Source organism: Biomphalaria glabrata, chromosome 9, assembly GCF_947242115.1.
Source record: "Biomphalaria glabrata chromosome 9, xgBioGlab47.1, whole genome shotgun sequence".
Lineage (NCBI taxonomy): Eukaryota > Metazoa > Mollusca > Gastropoda > Planorbidae > Biomphalaria > Biomphalaria glabrata.
In genome coordinates this window covers 46819600-46842208 of record NC_074719.1, presented here as the reverse complement: position 1 = coordinate 46842208, position 22609 = coordinate 46819600, and the positions used below count along the sequence as shown (strand labels likewise).

Sequence of the window (22609 nt, the reverse complement as noted above, 5' to 3'; positions counted from 1 at the left end):
ATTTGGTTTCTTGCCGGAGCATGATGGAAACTCACACGCTGTTCATAGGTGAAATCAGGCATCCCTAATGGACCATGGAGTCTGTAACAGTGTTGACAGTAACACCTATGAATTAAATGTATTTTAGAATCTAGAAACATTGAAGCTAATTTTAGAGACAAAACTGAAAAGAACTAAGAGCCTATGTCAACTAATGATTTTATTAAGACACAAAATATCAATCACAGACTTCTTTGAAAAGTCTCAAAAAATAATTTTAAAAAAAATTTAAATTGTATCCCATGTGGGCATCTATCAAAAAGTGGTTTGGTAATATGATGATCTGTTTTTTTATTTAAAAAGTGAGGGTGATTCACTGCAGTAGATGGATATATATGAAAATAGAGTAAATATATAGAAGTATTATATAAATATAGATGTAGTTCTGTATGTACACTGCATGTAACACAAGCATCAAATTAAAGCCAATGGATGAGAAACCAAAGTTCTACATTGTCATTATAATGAGAACAAATCGAAAAGAAACACATTAATGTGACAGCAGCTCAAAGTAGCTGACTATGCAACAAAGTAAATTGTCTATCTAACCTGGTCATAGAGGATAAGCTACTTCAATGCTGATTCATTTGTTTGCCCATTTGATTTTTAATGTATATCATTTAGTGCAATTGTTTTGACCAGGTAATGCTGAAAATAATACTTGAACCATCTGAACATCATGATGGAAAAAAAAATCTGTTCAATTATAATACTGAACAAATAATACAGGCCTGTAATCCCACAAACAGTTTTTGTTAAGATAAAAAATAAATAAATTTGGTTACAAAAATAAAAAAAAACTATTTAACAAATGGTTCATAACTATGGACGAATTTTACAAAACTAGAGTCAAATATAGACATTTGCTCAAATAAATATAGATAACTAATATATTTCAAATGAAACACAATTACACATTTTTTTGGCGTCAACACAAATGACAAAGTTACAATACAACTGTAATTCTAAGTGTGTTACATAAGACCTGATCAACTTACAACTTCTTAGCAAGAGTTAGGATATTTTGGGATAATTTCTTATATTCTTGGACGTAATTATCTTCTTTTTTGAAGTAATGTCTTTAATATATAACCAAATGTTAATTTGCTATTGTTAACTATAGCTTTCTTTTTTCTATTAACACATGTATTGTATTGAACTAAATAATGGAAATGGTGAAAATTTTATAAAAATCTGAACATATTTGACAATAATAATTACTCATTTAAAACAAAATGCTATTAGAAACGATTTTGGACTTAGAAATAACATTTTTAAAATACATCTTGAAAACTAAATATTGAGATTTTAATTAAACAAAGTTAAAGTTTTGTTTCAATAATAACTAATGCATGCATCACACAATAGTTATGTTAGAATAAAGTAAAGCATTTAGACAAAATCAAAGATTAGGATTTTGAAACACACTGAAAAGAAAGTTTTCAAATTTTTTCCACCCTTTCAAATATTTGCCACCAAAGTCTAGCTACTCACATTTATGTAATTATAATATCTATTATCAGAATGTTTGTAAAGAAATAGGATAAGCATGAAGCTGAAAGCTTTCAAAAAACAAGAGTTAGTGACAAAGTCTGAGAACCTTCTGGCTCAACATCATTTCAACTATACAGATTCAAAGAAGGACACAAAAGTCTACAGATTACAGGAGTGATCCATTTCAGATGATGGAAGCTGAGAGAGAGAGAGAGAGCTGACTTGATGGCCAGGAATGTTTGAAGATACCACTCAATAAGTGAAGAGAGAAGAAAGTAGAAGAAACCAGGAAGATAATCCATGGATACAGTTGAAGTAAAAAGTAAAGTTCCCCTTTCAGACCTTGTGATCTAAGGGGCAGATGACGTAAAGATCATCTGTTTTTGTGGCCCACGGTTTATGAAGGTGTCATATGGCCAGCACAACGACCAACCGCTTTTACTTTTCCCCAATTAATGTCAGGTACCCATTAGAGCTGGGTGGTCTCAGAGGTGTCCCTAAAGATCCTGAAATTAAAAATCCCAGGATCCAAGCACTTTACCACTCAGCCATTGTAGTGTCTACAAAAAGTAAAAAAAAACAAAAAACATAGGTAATAGTCCAGAACAGAATGAAATGGCACTAATGGCGGTGATATTAAATTCAAGTTTTAACAAAAGGCCCTATAATATTAATTCATTATTGAATTTAATTTTTAAAATTGTGTATTTGTATTACATTTTTATTAAATAACCACCTGAACAAAATAAACTCTACATAACTCCCCCGTAAAACATATTCTCTTTGAATGCCCCTCCCTAATCCACCTTTAGGCAGACCCTACATCCACTACAGCCCAACATAACCAACACCCTGTACGGCAGTGCTGAACAACTGAAGAAAACAGCACACTTTTTTTCCTTGGCACAGACTGCAAAAGAGCTCACAGCTCAGCAGCAATAAAGCTGGCTAGAAGAAGAAGAAGAAGAAGAAGAAGAAGAAGAATGTAATGTTTTTGCAATCATTGATAAGTTTTGAAGCTTTCTTTTTTTTTTTTTTAGAAATTTTATAACAAATTAGTTTTTATGTGATATGAAATTTTTTTGGGAAAAATTATACATATTAGTCACAACATTTTAATGCAGGCAAAATAAACAATTTCAGACATGAATCAGCTGGTTCACAGTCATGGCCAACATCTGATGAGGGTGCCGTGTGGTCAACACAATGACGAATCACATAAAGTTTAAACAATCAGATTGATTGTAAAGCTAAATGAACTTGGGGATGTCCTCCATTTATCTCACAATCCCAAGTGGGATTGGAACTTCAGACTCTGTCATTCTAAAGCCAATGAATTTATCCTTGGTCACCTAACCTTGAAAATTGGGGAAATATTTTTCTTTAAAAAAAAAAAACTTGCTATAAAGCTGAAAAAAGGATAATTCGGCAAAGTAATTTTTAGAAAATACATTGAAAATAGAAAGAAAAATACATCACAGTCAATAAAAAATGTTTAGTTCATAGAAACATATAAAATAATATAACATGAAGAATATGTTAGTACATAGCAATCAATAAATTTTTTTCATATAAAATAACAAACAAGTGATTTTGAAACAAATTTCCTCTCACACTATATTCTAGTCATTCACTAGCAGCAAACACTGAGACAAATATGTTGACTTAATCTCAAATAACTTTTTAGCGTTCCATAATAACTATATACATAAAAAATGAAACAAAGTATATGACATTTCATTTATTGGACCATTAATGATTCAATCTGTCCACATACAGGCATAAAGGGTAAAGAAACCCTTTTAAGATCTATGTAAAACTCATCTCTTCCTATTGCTGACGTTAAACAAGGGCATCATGTGGCAAGCATTAGCAACCAACTGCCTTTTTTCCCCAACATACGTCAGGTTCCGATTAGAGTTTGTGGATTTAGGAACACTCTAAAAATTTCAAAGTTCAAAATCAAAGTCCTAGACTTAACTGGGATTAAACTGGAGACCTCTTGGTTCCGTAGCCAACTACTCAGCCACCATCTCCCCTGTTCAGATATGGCTAAACTATACATCAAGTATGTTTTCCAGACATGGCCTGATTATTTTACACAAAAAGAGTTCTTAAGTTCTTTTTTTTTTTTCTTATGGTGTGTTTGAGAACTCAATTGCTCTATTTTTATCTAACAATGGAATTCCCTTATTAAAATAGAAGGTAAATGGTGATATTCAAGAAGAGTTTAGGACATAGCAATAAGCTAAACTTGACCCAGACATAGCAATAAGCTAAACTTGACCCAGACATAGCAATAAGCTAAACTTAACCCTAAGTAATAAATGTTAATAGAACAAAATAATTCTTGCGCAAACATAAATGCGTGAATAAATAATCCAGAATGCACCAAATATATTTTCACTGAAATATTCATTGTTGAACACATGCATACTTGCAACAAATACTTCAGTGTGATTTAATTAAGAGAACTCTCATACACAATATTCAAACATACATCAAAGTGCTAGAACAGTTCAAAGTATCACAGATTCAAGTGTTAAACAAAAAAAGTCTTGTGCAAAATAGTTTTCAATATAAAAACCTTAACAGGAGTCAAAGAAATCATTAAAAAATGGACACAATTAACATTTACCAATAGTCACAAAGTTAATTCTTAGGTTTTTCATAAATTCCTATTCCAAAATCTCCTTGTCTGCCAACTCTGTCTGTTTTCAGGTAATTGAAAGATGCTGATTTGTCTACGTTTGTACGAAAACTTTGTATTTGAGCCTTGGCCTGCGCAGAGAGAAACATTGTTAGTTATCTAAAAATAGAATTGAGACTTGACATTAGGTATGGATTATTTTAAAATTATTTGAAAAACTACTTTTGGCCGACTCTTTTGAAAATGTTTGTGAACTAGCACATAGAAAATAAAACTTGACACAATAGGGTTACCTTATTACTCAGCTAGACTTTATTTTGAATGAACTTTCTTTGAGAGATTGGGTTAAGCCCACAAGCCCAGTCCAAAAAATCATTCAAGCTGTTCCGTATAGGCTGTCTTATGAGGATGTCTCAGACACCGATCAAAGTACTGACATGGAAAATGGTGATCACATAACATGTGTGTGAAAGAATTCCTCAAGATGGACAGCATGAACCAGCACTAAAAGCCCATGAGGAATAACACTTTGATAAAACTATTTTACCAAACAGATCTGGGGTAGGAATATCTTGTGACTCAATATTATAGCTTTTATATAGCGCTACTTTCATGCTTATAGCATTTTCAGAGCGCTATGGTCCAATCTCATTTGTGGACCATTTGGGGGAGGGGGTATCTGAGTATCTTTAGGCTCTCAGTAAACACAACTCTGCTCGAGTCGGGTGTTGTGTCCAACCTCGAACCCCCTTCATATGTAGCCAAGCCAAGCCAAATTCAAGTGTACTCAACCACGCTTCCCACTAGATAGCTCTTCCTCTTCTATGCTCTAAATGTTATCTTATATAATACAGATGTTACTTCAAAAAAGAAGATGATTATGTCCTATGCGTCATGCATCTAGTCATGCATATTAACCAATGACTTAAATTCTGCCAAATCACTGGTTTTCCTGGCTAGCTCACGCAACCCATTCCATGCTCTAAAAGCTCTAGGGAAGAAGGAGTATTTGTACAAATTTGTCCTAGCATATGGAATGAGGAATATGCTATTATCTTTGTGACTTTCTGAGTATTTTATTAGATTTTGTTTTTGTATTTGAAGATTATGGTTCAGTGTTTTATGTATAATTGCTACTTTACTTTTGAGTCTTCTATCCTGAAGGCTTTCTAAATTTAGTGATTTTACTAAAGGTGTTACTCTAGTCAAATTTTTTTGTTACTCTTAATAACTGACATTTTTCTGGGTGGAAGGACATGCTCCAATTTGATTCCCATTTCTGTAATTCATCTAATTCTCTAAGTAAAATGTCTGCATCTTGTTTTGTTTTTATTGTTCTATATATTTTGCAATCATCTGCAAATAATCTTTTGATCCTGAACTAATGCAATTTGGTTAATCATTTATGTAAATTAAAAAATAGTAGTGGACCTAAGATGGTTCCTTGAGGTACACCTGAGTTTATTGTTATTTGTATTGATTTAGAGCCATTTATTATTTCAGTTTGTTCTCATCCTATCAGAAAATCTTTAATCCACTGATGAAACGGACCATCAATGCCAAAATGTTTTAATTTTGTAAGCAAACTATGGTGGTGAACTTTGTCAAAAGCCTTGGTAAAATCTTACTATTATCTAAACCTTTTTAGCATGGTATATTTCTGTCTAAAAAAAAAAAACAGTAAATTTTTTTATTATTGTCACATTATTTTCTTACAGATTTTGTGAATCTTGGCAGCTGCCACAAGGGTGCTGGGTCCACAGGGTTCTGGTAAGTTCTAAGTAAAGAGGCTCTAGTCTCATACACAATACCATTGCTACGACCAGCCTGTAGATAAAAAATATCTTAATCAATACTTTGAAATATTAGATCTAATTTTTAAAAAATTTTAACCTTCAATTGCTTAACATTTAAAGTAATCTAACATCAATAATACAAGCAAAATGTGCTGTTTTTTTAATCAGTTTTTTTTCCATCGAATTTCTCTAAAGTAGGAAATATATACTAACTTAAAAAAATAATTATATAATTAATCATGATAAGATGCAAACATTTGATCAGAATTGTTTGCTAAAGAGAAAAGTTCATTTTTAGAAGATAAAATGCCATTAGATCTAAATAAATAATAAAAAAATAAATCTAGGTGTCAAAGCAATATAATTTAAATTCTAAAGTAATGTACAGTATAACTTAAGAACTAAATTAAGGTATTTAACACTAAATAATAAGTTATCTAACATTATAATCTGAATAAGCGTTGTTCATTATAATTTACATTAACAAATGATAAGATCTTAATTAAAGTATTCAGCATTCAAATTTACATTTTAAATTGTTTAACAGTCTAAGTTCGTTTGTGTCAGAATTGCTGAAACAGCAGGCCTATTGCAAATGGTACTAATATTTTATAAATAGATTCGTAAGACTATGCAAATCTATTTGTCAGACTAAATTATGGTTGATAGTAAAATGATTAGAAAATGTGAAGCAAAATGAACAGGAGAAAACAAAAGCAAAGTATACTTGCAGTGATATAGCACTAGCATATATAACAATCTTTCAAATAATATAAAATCATTGCACTAGCACTAACTGTATTCATTTCTTTTGAACTTTGATAAACTTTACAAGAAACTATGTAGTCCTAGTTGACTTCTTTGAATGTGTTTCTTGTACAGACCATCATGGGATGTCCCTGTAGTCACAAAGAAATGTCCATCAGACTTCTGTTTTATTTAGTCAGTTATTGTCAGTTAGTCAAACTGAAGTGATGTCTCTTTTTTCTTCTCTATAATATAACAATATCTTAAAATGTTCGACAGGATTCATTTAAAGAAATCAGGTATATTTGTATAATGTCAACATTAGTTAGGAAAGTTAAAAGGATGTATTAATACAATGTAAAGTGTATGTATACTAAATGCAATGACAATGTTACGAAGTTACACTAATATTAAAGCTTTAAAAGTTTTCTAATGGATTATGAAAAGGATATTACACAATGAGATCTAAGTAGCTAGAAATGTCATCTAATTACACTAGAGCTAACTACTTGAAAAGTCTAGTACTATAACTAAATAGATTCACTAAAAGAGATTTCAAGGTCAGATTCGAACTATGAACTTACAACTGGAGCAGACATTACTCTTCTCTGTAAATATTTTAAAATGAAGTGATTCAATCAGATAATCATAGACCTAACATAGACAAAACAAACAAATGTCATCTAATTTTTTTTTTTCAGAATGTTTTATTTTGTTAGTCCTGGGGACCTAGCAGCAGAGACCTTGTGGTTAACCAATAAGACCTGGTTACTTTGATCTAAATGAAATTACTGAATTCTTGTTTTTTAAAAGTAGGACATAATTATCATCTTTTTTGAAGTAATGTCTGTAATATATAAGATAAGATAATTGATCGGGTCTCAAACAAGGAAATCCTATGCCGAACTTGGAGTCGAACACTTAGTGAGGTTGTGACAGAGCATCGCATGAGGTTTGCGGGACATGTTCTACGTCAAAATGAATTACACACACCAAGAGTTGCGATAACATGGAAGCCAATACGAGGAAAGCGCAAACAGGGACGTCCCCGTATTACTTGGCAACACACCTTCATGGAGGACCTCAGAACAGTGGACACCAGGTGGGAGGAGGCTTCCGACATTGCCAGTGACAGATCTTTATGGAGACAGCTTGCCGCCCAATGCGCTGAATGGTGCGGGAGGACCTAAGTCTAAGTAATTGATGTTAGAATAGTTTTATGGTCAAGCTTTGTGATCACATTTTAAATTATCTTTCTTAATTTTCTTAACCCTCCTTCAAATCTTCTACAACATGGAATGACAAGAAAGAGTACAGTATACAAGAACAGTTTGAGAGCATGCTCCATTCAAAATGAAATGTATATATAATGGAAGTTCAGGGTGTGCCTGCAGAAAGTTTGAAATAATAATGTTACAGTTTTGAAATAGATTTTAATAAGAGAATAAATATTAATCACAAGAAAATCCTTTGTTCAGATGTCTGTAACTATTCTAGTTAAGTGAACTCTTGACCTGCACTCTAGAAATGAAAAAAAAAAAACTCAATGGAAAGCTTTATATACACTTATGTACTAAGAGGTGAATCATAAGTCTGTTTTATATTGGGAGGTGAAATATACGTGTCTACTGGCTAAATATAAGCCTACTATACAAATAGTCAAAGATACAGGTAATGGCACTGGCTAACTATATGGCTATTGTACAAACTATACACTTAGCTATACACTTAGCTAAATTTAAAGTCCACCATTTAGATTGACTTCATAGTTAACTACAAAGGTAAACAATATGATACACAATATAGTTATTACATTTGTTGTATTCAGAGAATGGTAAATGGGGGAAATATAATTGTTTGGGGTGGGAGGGGAAAGGGATAGGTAACCAAATATTTACTTTTGGTTTGTTTGTTACTTTTTAACTTAACACAAAGTTTGTAACATATGAGTTGAGTTTGTCCCCCCCCCCCCTTTTCTATATATGATATTGGACAAAGCGTCTGTGTAAGTGCCTGTGTCAACTGGCGGCCTTAGTGTGTCAGTCTTTGGAAAGCACAGCCTTGTGCTGGATCATTTGTTTGACATAAGAAACTCAATGAAGGTAAATATATGTTGAATGTCCCTACAGGACAGCAGGACATTGTCCTCCAGTAATGTAGCTCATGTTATGACACTGTTAGGATAATGCAAAACAAAATTTGAATAATTTTCAAGGCGCTGGGTATTGAATTTTTTTTTTAGATCAGTCAAACTATTATTTGCAACAGCTTTTTTATTTATTTTTGAGGCCCCCCCCCCCCCCCCCGGATGATATTTCTATAAATTGTTAGCAAATATTAAACAAAACATGAGGATGAAGAGGCTGAATGTTAATTGGCATCTTGTGTTTGAATCCTGGTATAGATTGGGATTTAAAATTCTGAGATTTTTAGGGTGGCCCCTTAGTTCACCCAACCCATTTGTTGGGGAAAAAGAAAAGGCCTTCGGTCAGTGTGCTGGCCACATGACACCCTTACAAACTGTGGGCCACAGACATAGACAACATCATCTGCCCGCATAGATCACAAGGTCTGAGAGGAGTACTTTACTTTTTATCAAACAAAACTTGAGGAGTCATATCTGTTTTCAAAAACATAAGCTGCGTACAGAAAAAGCTACACTTTAAAAACATAAGCATTCTAAGCGTTTTTGAATAGCATTCAATCATGAAGCTTCCAAGCAGATAAAACTGTTTCATGCACTAGTATAGAAAGTTGTGGCCTGCCAATCATAGAAGAGGATAAGTAATCTGCAGGTCTATTGTTGCTGTTTTGATTTGTTTTTTTAAATTATACAAATACAAAATTCTTTGTTTCAAGTTGACTTTAGACTAAGTAAAGACAACTATGGTGGCTGTTCATTATTGGCTGAAGTTATTGAAATGACACACTTATGATTGACATCATTCTTTCTGATGTTACATATTAAAATAAGATACATATTCCTGAAGCATACTCTCAAGCTATAATCCAAAAAAATTCTCTGCTATTATTAACCCCTTGTAAGAGATTTAAAAATCTATGATTTCACTAAGAGCATATTAGAAATAAGTTATCTGACAAGGAAAGCTGGCAACTTCCACAGGATTTCCAAGGTTATTGAAAGATGGAATAACTTTTTAATGGTACTAACTGAAGCCAACTTAACTTATCAAACAATTCAACACATTTATTAAGAATAGCTGTTGAAGCACCAGAATTTCAATATTTTTGTTTAGCAGACGTGAGGTGGTCTGAAGAAAACTTTAATACTTAAGTGTAGTAAAGGAATATTGCAGTAATGCTCTATAGATTTCAATCATTTATGACCACAGTTTGCTCTCTATCTAGAAGTAACTCTATCCATTGAAGTAATGAACCTGCAATATTAATGTCTTATTTTATAGAGAAAGTAATGCAACTGAATCAGGCCAAAAACATTCAAATACTCTGGACGCCACAATCTTGAACACATTTAAAGAGTTTGACAAAACAGAACTACATTAAACACAAAGAGTTAAGTAATATAGAACTATTATATTTACCATTACTTCTGGTTTCTAAAATAACAAGTTAGTAAAAAAAACAAACAACTAGTTAATGTTTTTGACAAACAATGACCCCCAATTATCACACATAAATAATTTTATGATACACTTACAGAAATGATATTAACAATGATATTAGCAAATGCACCTGTTAGCATCTTGAGATATCCAAATAAATGTTAATTTGCTAATTGTCTCTCTTCAGACAGATAACCTCAACAATAACTGACTTTTGATTTGTAACAATAGTTGACAATTAAAAAAAAATTATACCATATTTATAAAATGACGATTATTTATCAGAATGTGGTCAATTTGTTTAAATAAACATTAATCCTAGAAACAAAGCTTCAACATCTTTTGAACTGGAGGAAGTATTAAAAACATAAGAAAGATGAAAATAAATGTAAAAAAAAAAATATAAAAAAAATAATAAAAAATTTAAATATTAAGTCAATATTTCAAGATGTTGCTTCAGTCTGTAAAATCTTATTGAACAAAAAACAAAACTTTAACAAATTATTAGTAGACTTAAAAATAAAGAACAGCAAATTTAAGAATTTATCAGAGCTTAAAAGTTTTTAGTTTAGCAAATAGACAAAACAGCAAACACACAGAAAAATCAACCAATTCAAAGATTCAAGCATAATATACATATATATTTATTAATCAATTACCTTGACTTCTTCTGCCCTTTTATTACTCAACAAATTTTGTCTTTCTTTCATCCATTGGTCTTGATATTTGTGTTCTATAACTTCATAGATAGGGGTTGATGGTCTGTTCAGAGAAGAAAGTTTATTACTAGATGGTCTGTTTAAGGAGGCAGGTTTATTACTAGATGGTCTGTTTAGAGAGGAAAGTTTAATACTAGATGGTCTGTTTAGAGAGGAAAGTTTATTACTAGATGGTCTGTTTAGAGAGGAAAGTTTATTACTAAATGGTCTGTTTAGGGAGGCAAGTTTATTACTAGATGGTGTGTTTAGAGAAGAAAGTTTATTACTTGATGGTCTGTTCAAAGAGAAAAGTTTAATACTTGATGGTCTGTTTAGAGAGGAAAGTTTATTCCTAGATGGTCTGTTTAGAGAGGAAAGTTTATTACTAGATGGTCTGTTTAGAGAGGAAAGTTTATTCCTAGATGGTCTGTTTAGAGAGGAAAGTTTATTCCTAGATGGTCTGTTTAGAGAGGAAAGTTTATTCCTAGATGGTCTGTTTAGAGAGGAAAGTTTATTACTTGATGGTCTGTTTAGAGAGGAAAGTTTATTACTAGATGGTCTGTTTAGAGAGGAAAGTTTATTCCTAGATGGTCTGTTTAGAGAGGAAAGTTTATTCCTAGATGGTCTGTTTAGAGAGGAAAGTTTATTCCTAGATGGTCTGTTTAGAGAGGAAAGTTTATTACTAGATGGTCTGTTTAGAGAAGAAAGTTTATTCCTAGATGGTCTGTTTAGAGAGGAAAGTTTATTCCTAGATGGTCTGTTTAGAGAGGAAAGTTTATTCCTAGATGGTCTGTTTAGAGAGGAAAGTTTATTACTAGATGGTCTGTTTAGAGAGGAAAGTTTATTACTTGATGGTCTGTTTAGAGAGGAAAGTTTATTACTAGATGGTCTGTTTAGAGAGGCAAGTTTATTACTAGATGGTCTGTTTAGAGAAGAAAGTTTATTACTAGATGGTCTGTTTAGAGAGGAAAGTTTATTACTAGATGGTCTGTTCAGAGAGGAAAGTTTAATACTAGATGGTCTGTTTAGAGAAGAAAGTTTATTACTACATTGTCTGTTTAGAAAGGAAAGTTTATTACTAGATGGTCTGTTCAGAGACTAGACTTAAATATAAAAATGTTCTGCAAAAGATTTTAATATAATTCTTAGGGATAATTACATATAAGTTTTTAACTTTTATAACTTCACTTTAGAAGAAAAAAAAAATGCACTCAAGTTAAATCTCCTGGGGGATACGAGAAAGCAGGGTTTGAACTCAGGGCTATCAAGATAACTTTCTGAAGACAGAGTGTATTGAAGGGGTGGTAATTATTATATTCATATATTGGATTATGAAACCAATCCCCCCTTCCACCAACCTACACATACTACCATTCAAAAATCTGCATACATCCATAGACGTTATAAGAAATAGTTTAGTTCATTTTTTGGTTTGACTTATGCTGTAGTGAGTTAATTTTTAAACACAAATTTTAATTAACATTTAGATGAATGAAATGAAATGTGAAACCATTACTGCCTCAGCAGCTGATAGAAAAATACTATAGTCTGATGTTGGTGCTGAATGATTGTTATTGCTGAAAGTGGTAATGGATATTAGCACTCTACTGCTTATTAAAGGATTATAAAGGCATGTGTCTCAAATAGTCTCTTACAACAGTCCAACTCCTCGCCTTCACAAGTGACTGAGATCTTGGGTCCATATTGGGAGGATTATGGAAAAAAGCAAGCAACTAGCACCTAAACCTGTAAGCTTTGGACAAGAGGGGCTCATTAGCTTTGATTGGCTATCCACAGAGGAGAAGGAAAGCCTTGAATTCAAAACTCTGCTTCCTTGTGCCTTTACCCAAACATGGGAAAGGCTTCTGAAGTCAGCCCTGAGGAAAAAAACAAGAGCTGGAGACTTTTGCACAGCTTGCAGCTAAACCCTGGCAGAACCCCTGATTCCAAAATGTATAGATAATAGACACCTTCCTTTCATGTGGACATATGAGCTGCATGAAGAGAGGGGGAACTGACATAATTCTGACTATAGTCAATGCCCAGGCATTCATCTCATTTCTATAATGACTTACCAAAGCATCGCGACTGAAATAGGCCATAGACATATATAGGTTTAATAAAATAAAAATGGATAGTTTGAAAAAAATTAATTAATTGATCTATGTTCAATTTTAAGTTTATAACAAGAATAAAAGTATTTCTAAGACAAACAAACAAACACAAAGATTGAACAACCTGCTGGGAATTCCGAACACCATGGTGGGGGGTAACCTCCTGGACCTCATCTTGCCAGACAATTCTTTCCTATTCCAAGGTGACCTCCTTATATCATGTGTTGCCCTGTAGTCATTAGTTTCTTCCGTTGTGACAAGTCCATCAGCCACGGCTGCCTTGTTCATTGTCATGAAGTCTCTCTCTGAGGCTGCTTTGGTTTTACTGGCGCCACCTTTAGGCAAATAATTTCCAGTCCACCCTCGCAAAGCTGGATCAGAATTCAGACTATAATGAGAGAGTTTCCAAGAGGCTAAGGCTGAGAGTAGGGGAGGAGGAGGAAATACAAAGTGGTGAGACTCAAAGATATCCATACAAGTTACATCCCCATTCTTAGACTACAAAGGAGAAACATGTGATTCAAATGATTCTAAACATGTGATTCAAATGATTCTAAACATGTGATTCAAATGATTCTAAACTTGTGATTCAAATGATTCTAAACTTCTGATTCAAATGATTCTAAACTTGTGATTCAAATGATTCTAAACTTGTGATTCAAATGATTCTAAACTTGTGATTCAAATGATTCTAAACTTGTGATTCAAATGATTCTAAACTTGTGATTCAAATGATTCTAAACTTGTGATTCAAATGATTCTAAACATGTGATTCAAATGATTCTAAACTTGTGATTCAAATGATTCTAAAATTGTGATTCAAATGATTCTAAACATGTGATTCAAATGATTCTAAACTTGTGATTCAAATGATTCTAATCTAGTGACTCAAACGATTCTTATCATAACTCAGAAGAATGAAAGTATGGAAACAACCCTAGAATGATTAATGGCTTATAATGTCAGCAAAAAAATCATGACAATAAAAGATGTTTGCCCTCCAGTAAAATGCACATTATTTACACTTATATGTATATGCTTATAAATATTATATACATTTTAACGTAGGTATATTTTATAAAGGTGCAAAGGGTTAGTTGTCTAGGTTTTGTTTTGGCTGGTGCGCCTAGGAGAAGAAGGTATGGCAAGTAATTGGATCTCCAATAAGATTGATGACGAACAAAAAAAAAACAAACAGTTAAAAAATGCATGATGTGTCTCTTCAAGTAGTTAATTTAGAATCACAACAATGTAGAAAACTTGCTTCAAAGGCATTTAAAGCAGACGTTCTCAAGTTGGATGCCAGCAGGCACTTGAGTTGGGAAATTCTAATGAACAGTATTTGTTTTGCTCTCAAGTGGATTGGGAGAGAAAGAGCAAAAAATGTTGTTGTTTTTTTCACCAAAATAAAAATGTTTTAAAAGTTACCCTTCTTTTTTAAATACATTTTTTAAATATTTTTTTTTATACAATCAGATCATAAAGATGTTTTTATGGTTGGTTCAAGACGTTGACATAATTCAAACTTTATATGAGTACATATATTCTACAATCATAGGGAGGCTAAAACTTAGCCGACTTTATTTGCAAATGAGTTTTATTTTTGTCATTCAGTTTTTACCTCCTTGGGTTTGAAAAAACCAAAAAGCAAGGGAAAATCTTGGTTCAATAATGCTAGGCTCAAGACTTTTTAAGATCATTTGGTACATCAAATTGTAGAATGTATCTACTTTGTTACAGTAAAGATATAGCATTTACATAGATGGATTTTATATTGAGTTTCTTTGTTAGCTGTATTACCAGTAATAATTTTGTTAGTGTTTATTAAACTAATTGGTCTGGGTTAGGGCTAGCAAACAATACTTTTCTTTTTGATAAAACTCCTGGTGCAAACTGGGATTTTAATTTCGGGATCTTCGGGCGCCTCTGAGTCCACCCAGCTCTAATGGGTACATGACATTAGTTGGGGAAAAGTAAAGGCAGAAGTTCGTTGTGCTGGCCACATGACACCCTCGTTAACCGTAGGCCACAGAATCAGATGACCTTTACATCATCTGCCCTATAGACCACAAGGTCTGAAAGGGGAACTTTATTAATTATCCTGATGAGGATATTCTATAATCAGTTAAATCACAACTGACCAACAGAAGGAGGGTAAAAAAGGACAACACATAAACAGCTTTCTCTGTTTGCTTTAGAGGTGTAGAACTACTTACACATTGATAGTGGTTAAATAAAATCTCATTATAATATCCATTATCAGAAAATAATATTTCTTTAACTAGTGTATGACATTACAGTGTAGAATGTACATTCTCGAAAGGAGAAATAAAATTATCTAAAAAAAAGATTTACCATCGGCTGCGGAATATTCTCTTTTTTCATTAGGTAAACCATACACAAAACTTTGCATCGGGAGCTGATAGCCTCGAGATTTAATGTGACCAACTTTGTCCTGTAGAAGAATTTGGAGTGAATTCTAAAAATTAAAGAAAAAATGTAAAACAATTCTTCCTTTATCTCAATTCACATGACTTCCTCCCATTGTTGAGCAGGTGACTGAATGGATGACATAAATATCAGTGTGAATAAAATGTGAAATGTTTTTCAAAATACTGTAACCAAGATTTCAATATAATCAGTTTATATTACAACAAGATTTGACAAATACATTCAACAAGTAAGGGTTAAAATAGTTTTCCTTAAAAATACAAAGCTAACGAGCCAATAATTAAGTCACAACCACCAGTGAAACCTGGACGCTAATAGCAAGGTTGTAAGAAAGAAAGATGCACCTGATCCAATTTTCAACATTCTTTCTATAAGTGTTTATAAATCAATGCAAAAACAGGACACATTGCCCAAGTCAACCTGCTCTCTAGATTAAACATTATAGAAATAAATGTACTTTTAATATAAAAAAATACACAGAGAATTATGAATACCCAGAGCCATAACTTTCTACCACACCTTGTGTACAGCAAATAGAAATTCAGTTTGACTACAATTGACCACCTCAGCGTAACTATTCAAATTACGTTTCAGGTCAAGTCATTGACAACAATCCCAATCAAAGAAATAATGTAATTGTGATATCATTTAAGGTAACTTAACTTTCATAAGACTAAATTCTATAATTGTTAATTAAAATTAATTTTGCATCTTAATGACAAAACAAAACAAAAAAGATAAATCAAAACAGCATTGTGTATACTGGGGATCTTACATTTGGATTTTTAAGCCACAATTTGCATTCGGGTTTGAATCCTGGTGAAGGCTAAGATTTTTAATTTCGGGATCTTTGGGCCCTCTGAGTCCACCCAGCTCTAATGGGTACCTGACATTAGTTGGGGAAAAGTAAAGGTGGTTGGTTATTCTGCTGGCCACATGACACCTTCATTAACCATAGGCCACAGAAACAGATGACCTTTACACCATCTGTCCTATAGACCACAAGGTCTGAAAGGGGAAATTTACTTTTAAACAATAAATATTGTAAAAAAAAAAGAAGAGAAAGAAATATGGAAGATGTGGGTAAGATTTAATGAAAATGTAAAAATAATATCTGAAAAGAGGAAGAATGGGGGATTAAATTATTATTTATTTTTATTATTAATATAAAAGTTATTTTATGCTTTTAAAGATTCATAGTATATACATGCTTCCAGGTTTTGTACCAAAGACTCCTTTTATGAACTCTCTTTCTTATCTTATCTTATTTTAAATAATACAGATGTTACTTCAAAAAAAAAAGATGATTACGTCCTACGCGTCATGCATTCAGTCATGCATATTAACCAACGACCTAAATTCTGCCAAGTCACTGGTTTTCCTGGCTGGCTCAGACAACCCATTCCATGCTCCTCTAACAGCACTAGGGAAGAAGGAGCATTTGTACAAATTTGTCCAAGCATATGGAATGAGGAATGTGCATTTATCTTTGTGTATTTCTGAGTATTTTATTACATTTTGTTTTTGTATTTGAAGATTATGGTTCAGTGTTTTATGTATAATTGCTACTTTACTTTTGAGTCTTCTATCCTGAAGGCTTTCTAAATTTAGTGATTTTACTAAAGGTTTTACTCTAGTCAAATGTGAATATTCGTTTGTTATGAATCTCACTGCTCTATTTTGTGTCTGTTCTAGTTTCTTGATGTTTTCTTGAGTACAGTAATTCTGTAATTAAGATGCACGACTGACACATCTTACCTTCTTATCTTATAAAATACAAATGTTACTTTAAAAAGGAAGACGATTATGTCCTATGAATGTCCTTAGGTCAATCAAGTCATGCATTTAATCAATGACTTAAACTCTGCCAGGTCAGTGGTTTTTCCTAGCTGACTCAGGCAACCCTTGAATTTGTAACAATTTCTCCTAGCAAATGGAACAAGGAATGTGCCTTTATCTTTCTGTCTTACTAAGTATTTTACGAAGCTGGACGTTTTGGCGCTGCCGTTTTGGCGCGAAGGTCGTTTTGGCGTGAGCCATTTTGGCGACGGGACGTTTTGGCACGAAATACGTTATGTGCGTTTATTGTATTATTTCTTTTAAAAGAATTATTCATATCTATGTTTTGCATGAGTGTTTGTGTTAAGACATAGTTTTCACATACTAAATGTAAATGTGTGTTTGTTTTTCACATCATTTTCTTTAATAAACATTTTGGCTTGTGTATGTGTGTTTATTGAGAGGCACACTTTTATTTTCAAAAAAGTTTTTTAAGATATTACTTTAAAATTAAAAACAAAAATCAAAAACAAAATGAAACGATGATAGACTAAAAATTGGTGCAATTATTAGTTTACATTAACATTGGTTTATTTAATGACTGTATGGTATCTCCAGCTATACATACCAAACACTTGCTAATAATAAGTAAAAATATAATACATGTACCATGTTTCTCAAAATACTAAGTTAAGTATACATAGACACCATGGTTATTTGCCTAAGTCACTGGAATTCAAGGGTTCATTTAAAAAAAGCTACGTGCTTATTAAATTATCGTCAAATGATATCTCGCGCCAAAAAGTCCTGTCGCCAAAACGGCTAGCGCCAAAACGGCTCGTGCCAAAATGGCGGCGCCAAAACGTCACATACCGAGTATTTTATTAGATTTTAAGTTGAGGGGTCCCAAACAGAGGATGCATATACTGGCCTAATCAAGGTCAAATAACATTTAGTTTTATGTTCTGTTCTGATTTGATGTACAGAAATTTCTTTTAATAAACCTGAATGCTTTGTTTGATTTTTAAATAATTTCATCAATATGGGGATTCCATGATAGTTTTTCATTCATTACAACACCTAGGTATTTTTAAGTTATTAGTCAGTGTAACTGGTTTACCATGAATAAGATAAATGGAATTTATTTGTTTGGTTTTTTTTTGTTCGCTTAATAATTGACATTTTTCTGACAATGTGATTCCCATTTCTGTAATTCATATAATTTCTGTATCTTGTGTAGTTTCTATTGTTCTATACATCATGCAATATGGATAAGTGTAGGACACAATTATTTTCTGTTGAGAATTAGGTATGCCTATAATTTATAATATGTTAAGATAAGAAATTAGTGAGTTTTTTTTTTTTTTTTGTAAAGGTATACTAAGGAGTTTTTAAACTTTTAACCATTAACTCTTTCTCTCCTAATTGATGGGTTAAGGTTAGGGTTAAATTGATTTTTGGATTTATAAACTTTAATTTGTGTTGTGTAAGAAGAGCACACTTTCTCCTACATTTTGATACCAACTATAACATTTTCTGATAACAAACACAAAAGTTGGTGAAGTTTAATCATAACAGGTTAGTGAAATACAAATGAGCAAAACGAATAATACTATTGAAACGAGGAAAATAATTACGGAGAGAAAGAGTTAACATTTAGGTTTAACACTTAAAGTTTAACGTGAAGTTGTTAATCAAATAATTATTATTTTATTTATATTTGAGATCAACTTAAACTAGATATAGATCTATTGATTTTTTTTTACATCAGCCAGTATAAATTGTCATAATCTCTAAATCTAGGATAGGTAGTAGTAGAAATAGTTAGTTAGATCCATATTATTGTCCATAATAACCATATCTAATATTGTATCTTCTATGATGATCTATTCTAAATCCAGTAGATAATGAATCTAGATCTAGTTAATCTAGATCTTATGTATTATATACTACAGATATTACTTCCTATGCATTTCATGTGTCAATCTAGTCATGCATGTTAATCAAAGACTTAAAATCTGCCAAGTCGTTAGTTTTCCTGGTTGATTCAACCCATTTCTTTCTCTAATGGCCCTAGGGAAGATGGAGCACTTGTATGACTTTGTTCTAGTGTAAGGAAAAGATAAACTATGGTTTTTATATAGTGCCACTTTCATGCTTATAGCATGCTCAGAGCGCTATGGTCCAATCTCATTTGTGGACAATTTGGGGGAGGGGGTATCTGGGAGTGGATTTTTCCATGCTGCCTTTGGGGCAGCGGTTCTCAACCTTTTAAGTTTGGCGACCCCTTTTTACAATCCCCCACTCTGCCGCAACCCCCCCCCCCCACACAGCAATAGAAGAATAGACAATAACAATCCATATTTTCGATGGTCTTAGGCGACCCCCAAGGGGGTCAGACCCACAGGTTGAGAACCCCTGCTTTAGGGTCTCTGTAAACACAACTGCTCAAGTCGGGTGTCAAACCTCGAGCCCTCATCATAGGTAGCCAAGCCAAGCCAAGTTTAAGTGTACTTGGCTTCTTTGCCACACTTCCCACAAGGAATAAGAAATGTGCCTCTATCTTTGTGTCTTTCTGAGTATTTCATTAGGTTTTGTTTTTCTATTTGTAAATTATGTTTTTTTGTATTATGTATTATAGCTACAAACAACCAACCATTTTAACACACTTAATAAATAGCACTCTAACAAAAGAATCAAATCCACTGGAGCTCAAAGTAGGCACGCTCGAAACAATTGAAAGCTATCCAAAAACAGCCATCCATGTATACATCAACGGATCAGACTTCAAAGCCACCATCTGGTCTTGGTGCCTTCCTGGTCTTTCTAAAAAAATAAACACTTTGAAATAAGTGCACCCTTCGGCGACTACTGCTCAAACTTCTGAGCCGAAATTGAGGCAATTACCATAGCTTTGCAGACAGTGGAAAACAAATTATATGAAGGGATACAACCACCATAAGATATTGTTGTCTTTACAGACTCTCAATCCACTCTTCAAACACTTAACAGCAGCACCTCAAACAGCCCAAGAGAGTTGACAACACTCATAGTGATAATACACCAGATAATGACAAAATTAAACATCAATATCACACTACAGTGGATCCCTGGACACATTGGCATCATGGAAAATGAAAGGACAGATAAGCATTCAAAGGCAGGTTCATCTATGGAACAACCAGATAGACCTGTTAACTACCTCACCCTAAGGTCAATGAAACAAAAACCATAAAGAGGAGTGGCTCAACCAATGGGCAACAGGAAACACAGGCAGAGCCATGTACAGAGAAATGACTATACCTAACAAACTGGACAGTATTAACTTCCTCCCCCGCAAAGAGCAATCTACAATCTTCCAACTAATGACAGGACACACACCTCTGTTAAATTACCATCTCAATAAAAATAAATCCCACACAACTCCCCCTTTGTAGACACTGCACCCACCCCTTATGAAACCGTAAACCATATCCTTTTTGAATGCCCCTTCCTAATCCACCTTATGCAGACCCTACTACCACTCCAGCCCAACATAACCCACACCCTGTATGGCAGTGCTGAACAACTGAAGAAAACTGCACACTATTTTTCCTTGGCACAGTCTGCAAAAGAGCTGACAGCTTAGCAGCAAAAAGCTGTCTAGAAAGAAGTAGTATGTAAGTATAAATAAAAGTTCATTTAAGGAAAACTTACTAATCTGATGTGAGTATATTTATGATGTTATAGTTTGAACTAAAGACTTAGAGGAACGTCACGTGAGGACAGTTTTCAACACTAGAGTTACAGTACTAGTCCTCGGTGGAATCAAGGAGAAGTTGAATAACATTTTAGTTTTATCCTACTATTTCATTTGTTAACGTTTCTTTAAATAAACCCTACTAATGTTTTGCTTTGATTTTCTAAAATGATTTCATCTATATGGGGATTCCATGATAACTTTTCATTTATACCTAGGTATCTTGAGTTTTTAGTCTGTGTGACTTGTTTACCATGAATAAAGTAGGCCTAAGTAGTTTTTGTTTTGTTACTCTTAATATTTATCATTTATCACAGATTCTAGAAGACTCTGAGTCTAACTCTAGATCTAGTTTAAGTTTTAGAATATTTAGATTATCGATAATATATTATTATATAAAGACTAGATTATACTACTAGATATCGATCATGTCATATAGTCAATATAGATTCGATAGATTATCATTATGATTATCTACTATCCTATGACTAGTATTAATAAAAATATCTATTATTTCTATACAGTTTATTATTTATATAATCTAGATTCTTGTGCTTAAACTTAATCTATTTCTAGAGTCTATATCTATATAATATTAAATATATATTTTTCACTATTGATAAATAATTGATTGAGTGACTATTTTTTCTTCTAGTTTTAAGTTTACCCTCAAATGAAGCTCATTTTGCAGCATTGAGTTCCTCTGATCACCCAGAACACCAGTAGCTGTATAATTAAATGGTCCCTCAACTTGGGCTGCCATTCTTAATATTCTATAACAAACAAAAAAGGCACTATTTTAAATAGAAAGACACAATTTTCTACTAAAAATGAATGCTTTCTAAAACACAAACTTAAACGCTAATGGTAGTTTCCTTAGTTACTTTGCGCGCGCATGCGCAATAGAATTTTAGTTTTAAGGGAGAGCATTCCAATAATATTTAGAACGTAATTTTATGTACTTATGTCCCTTCTATTACTTGGCCTTACCATGGACTAACACAATATTTCCCATTCCCATTCACAGGTGACAACTCCTTACACCCCTCCCTAAATTAAAATAATAATGTCCATGGCTAATTAATAGGCCCTAAAGACATCCTTCCCATGATAGCAACTGGTTTACATTAGGCTACCTAAATTGGCATAAAAAAAAATCGCTATAGTATAGGCCTACCAACTTTTTCAATAAGCGGTAATAGTTTAGATGCGCAGATACCTTTCACCATGTTAGTTTCAAGCATATTTATCTCCCTTATCTATATTGAACTTTCAATAACCCTCTCCAAAGAGAGTCTTTGTTCTTATGCTGTTAACTTATGACTTTATAAGTGTATTTACTGAAATGAAGGTCTAAATAAAATGTTAATAATAAATTGATGAACTTGTTGTATCTTCTTTTTTTCTACTTATGAAATTATTAATTAAAAAATATATGTTAACAATTAGATCTATAATTAGTATATTAACTCACCAAGCAAAGCGAAAAAAAAAAAAGATAAAATAAAAAACAAATAT

The 22609-nt window shown here is 32.7% G+C and overlaps 1 protein-coding gene across 5 annotated transcripts; it reads right to left on the bottom strand.

Annotated features, from left to right (window-relative positions):
• Nucleotides 1-182: 182 nt before the first annotated feature.
• Nucleotides 183-21970, bottom strand: LOC106052953 (cilia- and flagella-associated protein 77-like). 5 transcript variants are annotated; one of them, XM_056041609.1, is made up of 7 exons: nucleotides 21759-21969; nucleotides 15478-15577; nucleotides 13247-13541; nucleotides 10970-11072; nucleotides 10290-10304; nucleotides 5900-6010; nucleotides 183-4314 (listed from the first exon to the last, which is right to left on the bottom strand). In XM_056041609.1, exons 1-7 carry the CDS (start codon nucleotides 21852-21854, stop codon nucleotides 4186-4188), a joined length of 849 nt encoding a protein of 282 aa, XP_055897584.1. In that variant the 5' UTR covers nucleotides 21855-21969; the 3' UTR covers nucleotides 183-4185. The 5 variants fall into 5 exon arrangements, with proteins under 5 accessions (XP_055897584.1, XP_013063876.2, XP_013063878.2 ...); XM_013208422.2 differs by lacking the exon at nucleotides 10290-10304 and adding an exon at nucleotides 7311-7334 and having other exon boundaries at nucleotides 21759-21968; XM_013208424.2 differs by lacking the exon at nucleotides 10290-10304 and adding an exon at nucleotides 7311-7334 and having other exon boundaries at nucleotides 13247-13493; nucleotides 21759-21968.
• Nucleotides 21971-22609: the final 639 nt, after the last annotated feature.

Excerpts from the sequence above, each read along its gene's own strand:
- LOC106052953 (XM_013208422.2), bottom strand. The coding sequence starts at position 21,854 with ATGGCAGCCCAAGTTGAGGGACCATTTAATTATACAGCTACTGGTGTT. Across the intron at positions 15,578-21,758 it reads AAAATGAGCTTCATTTGAGG|GACAAAGTTGGTCACATTAA; the intron begins GTAAACTTAAAA and ends ATTCTTCTACAG. Across the intron at positions 11,073-13,246 it reads GTGTTCGGAATTCCCAGCAG|ACCATCAACCCCTATCTATG; the intron begins GTTGTTCAATCT and ends TTCTCTGAACAG.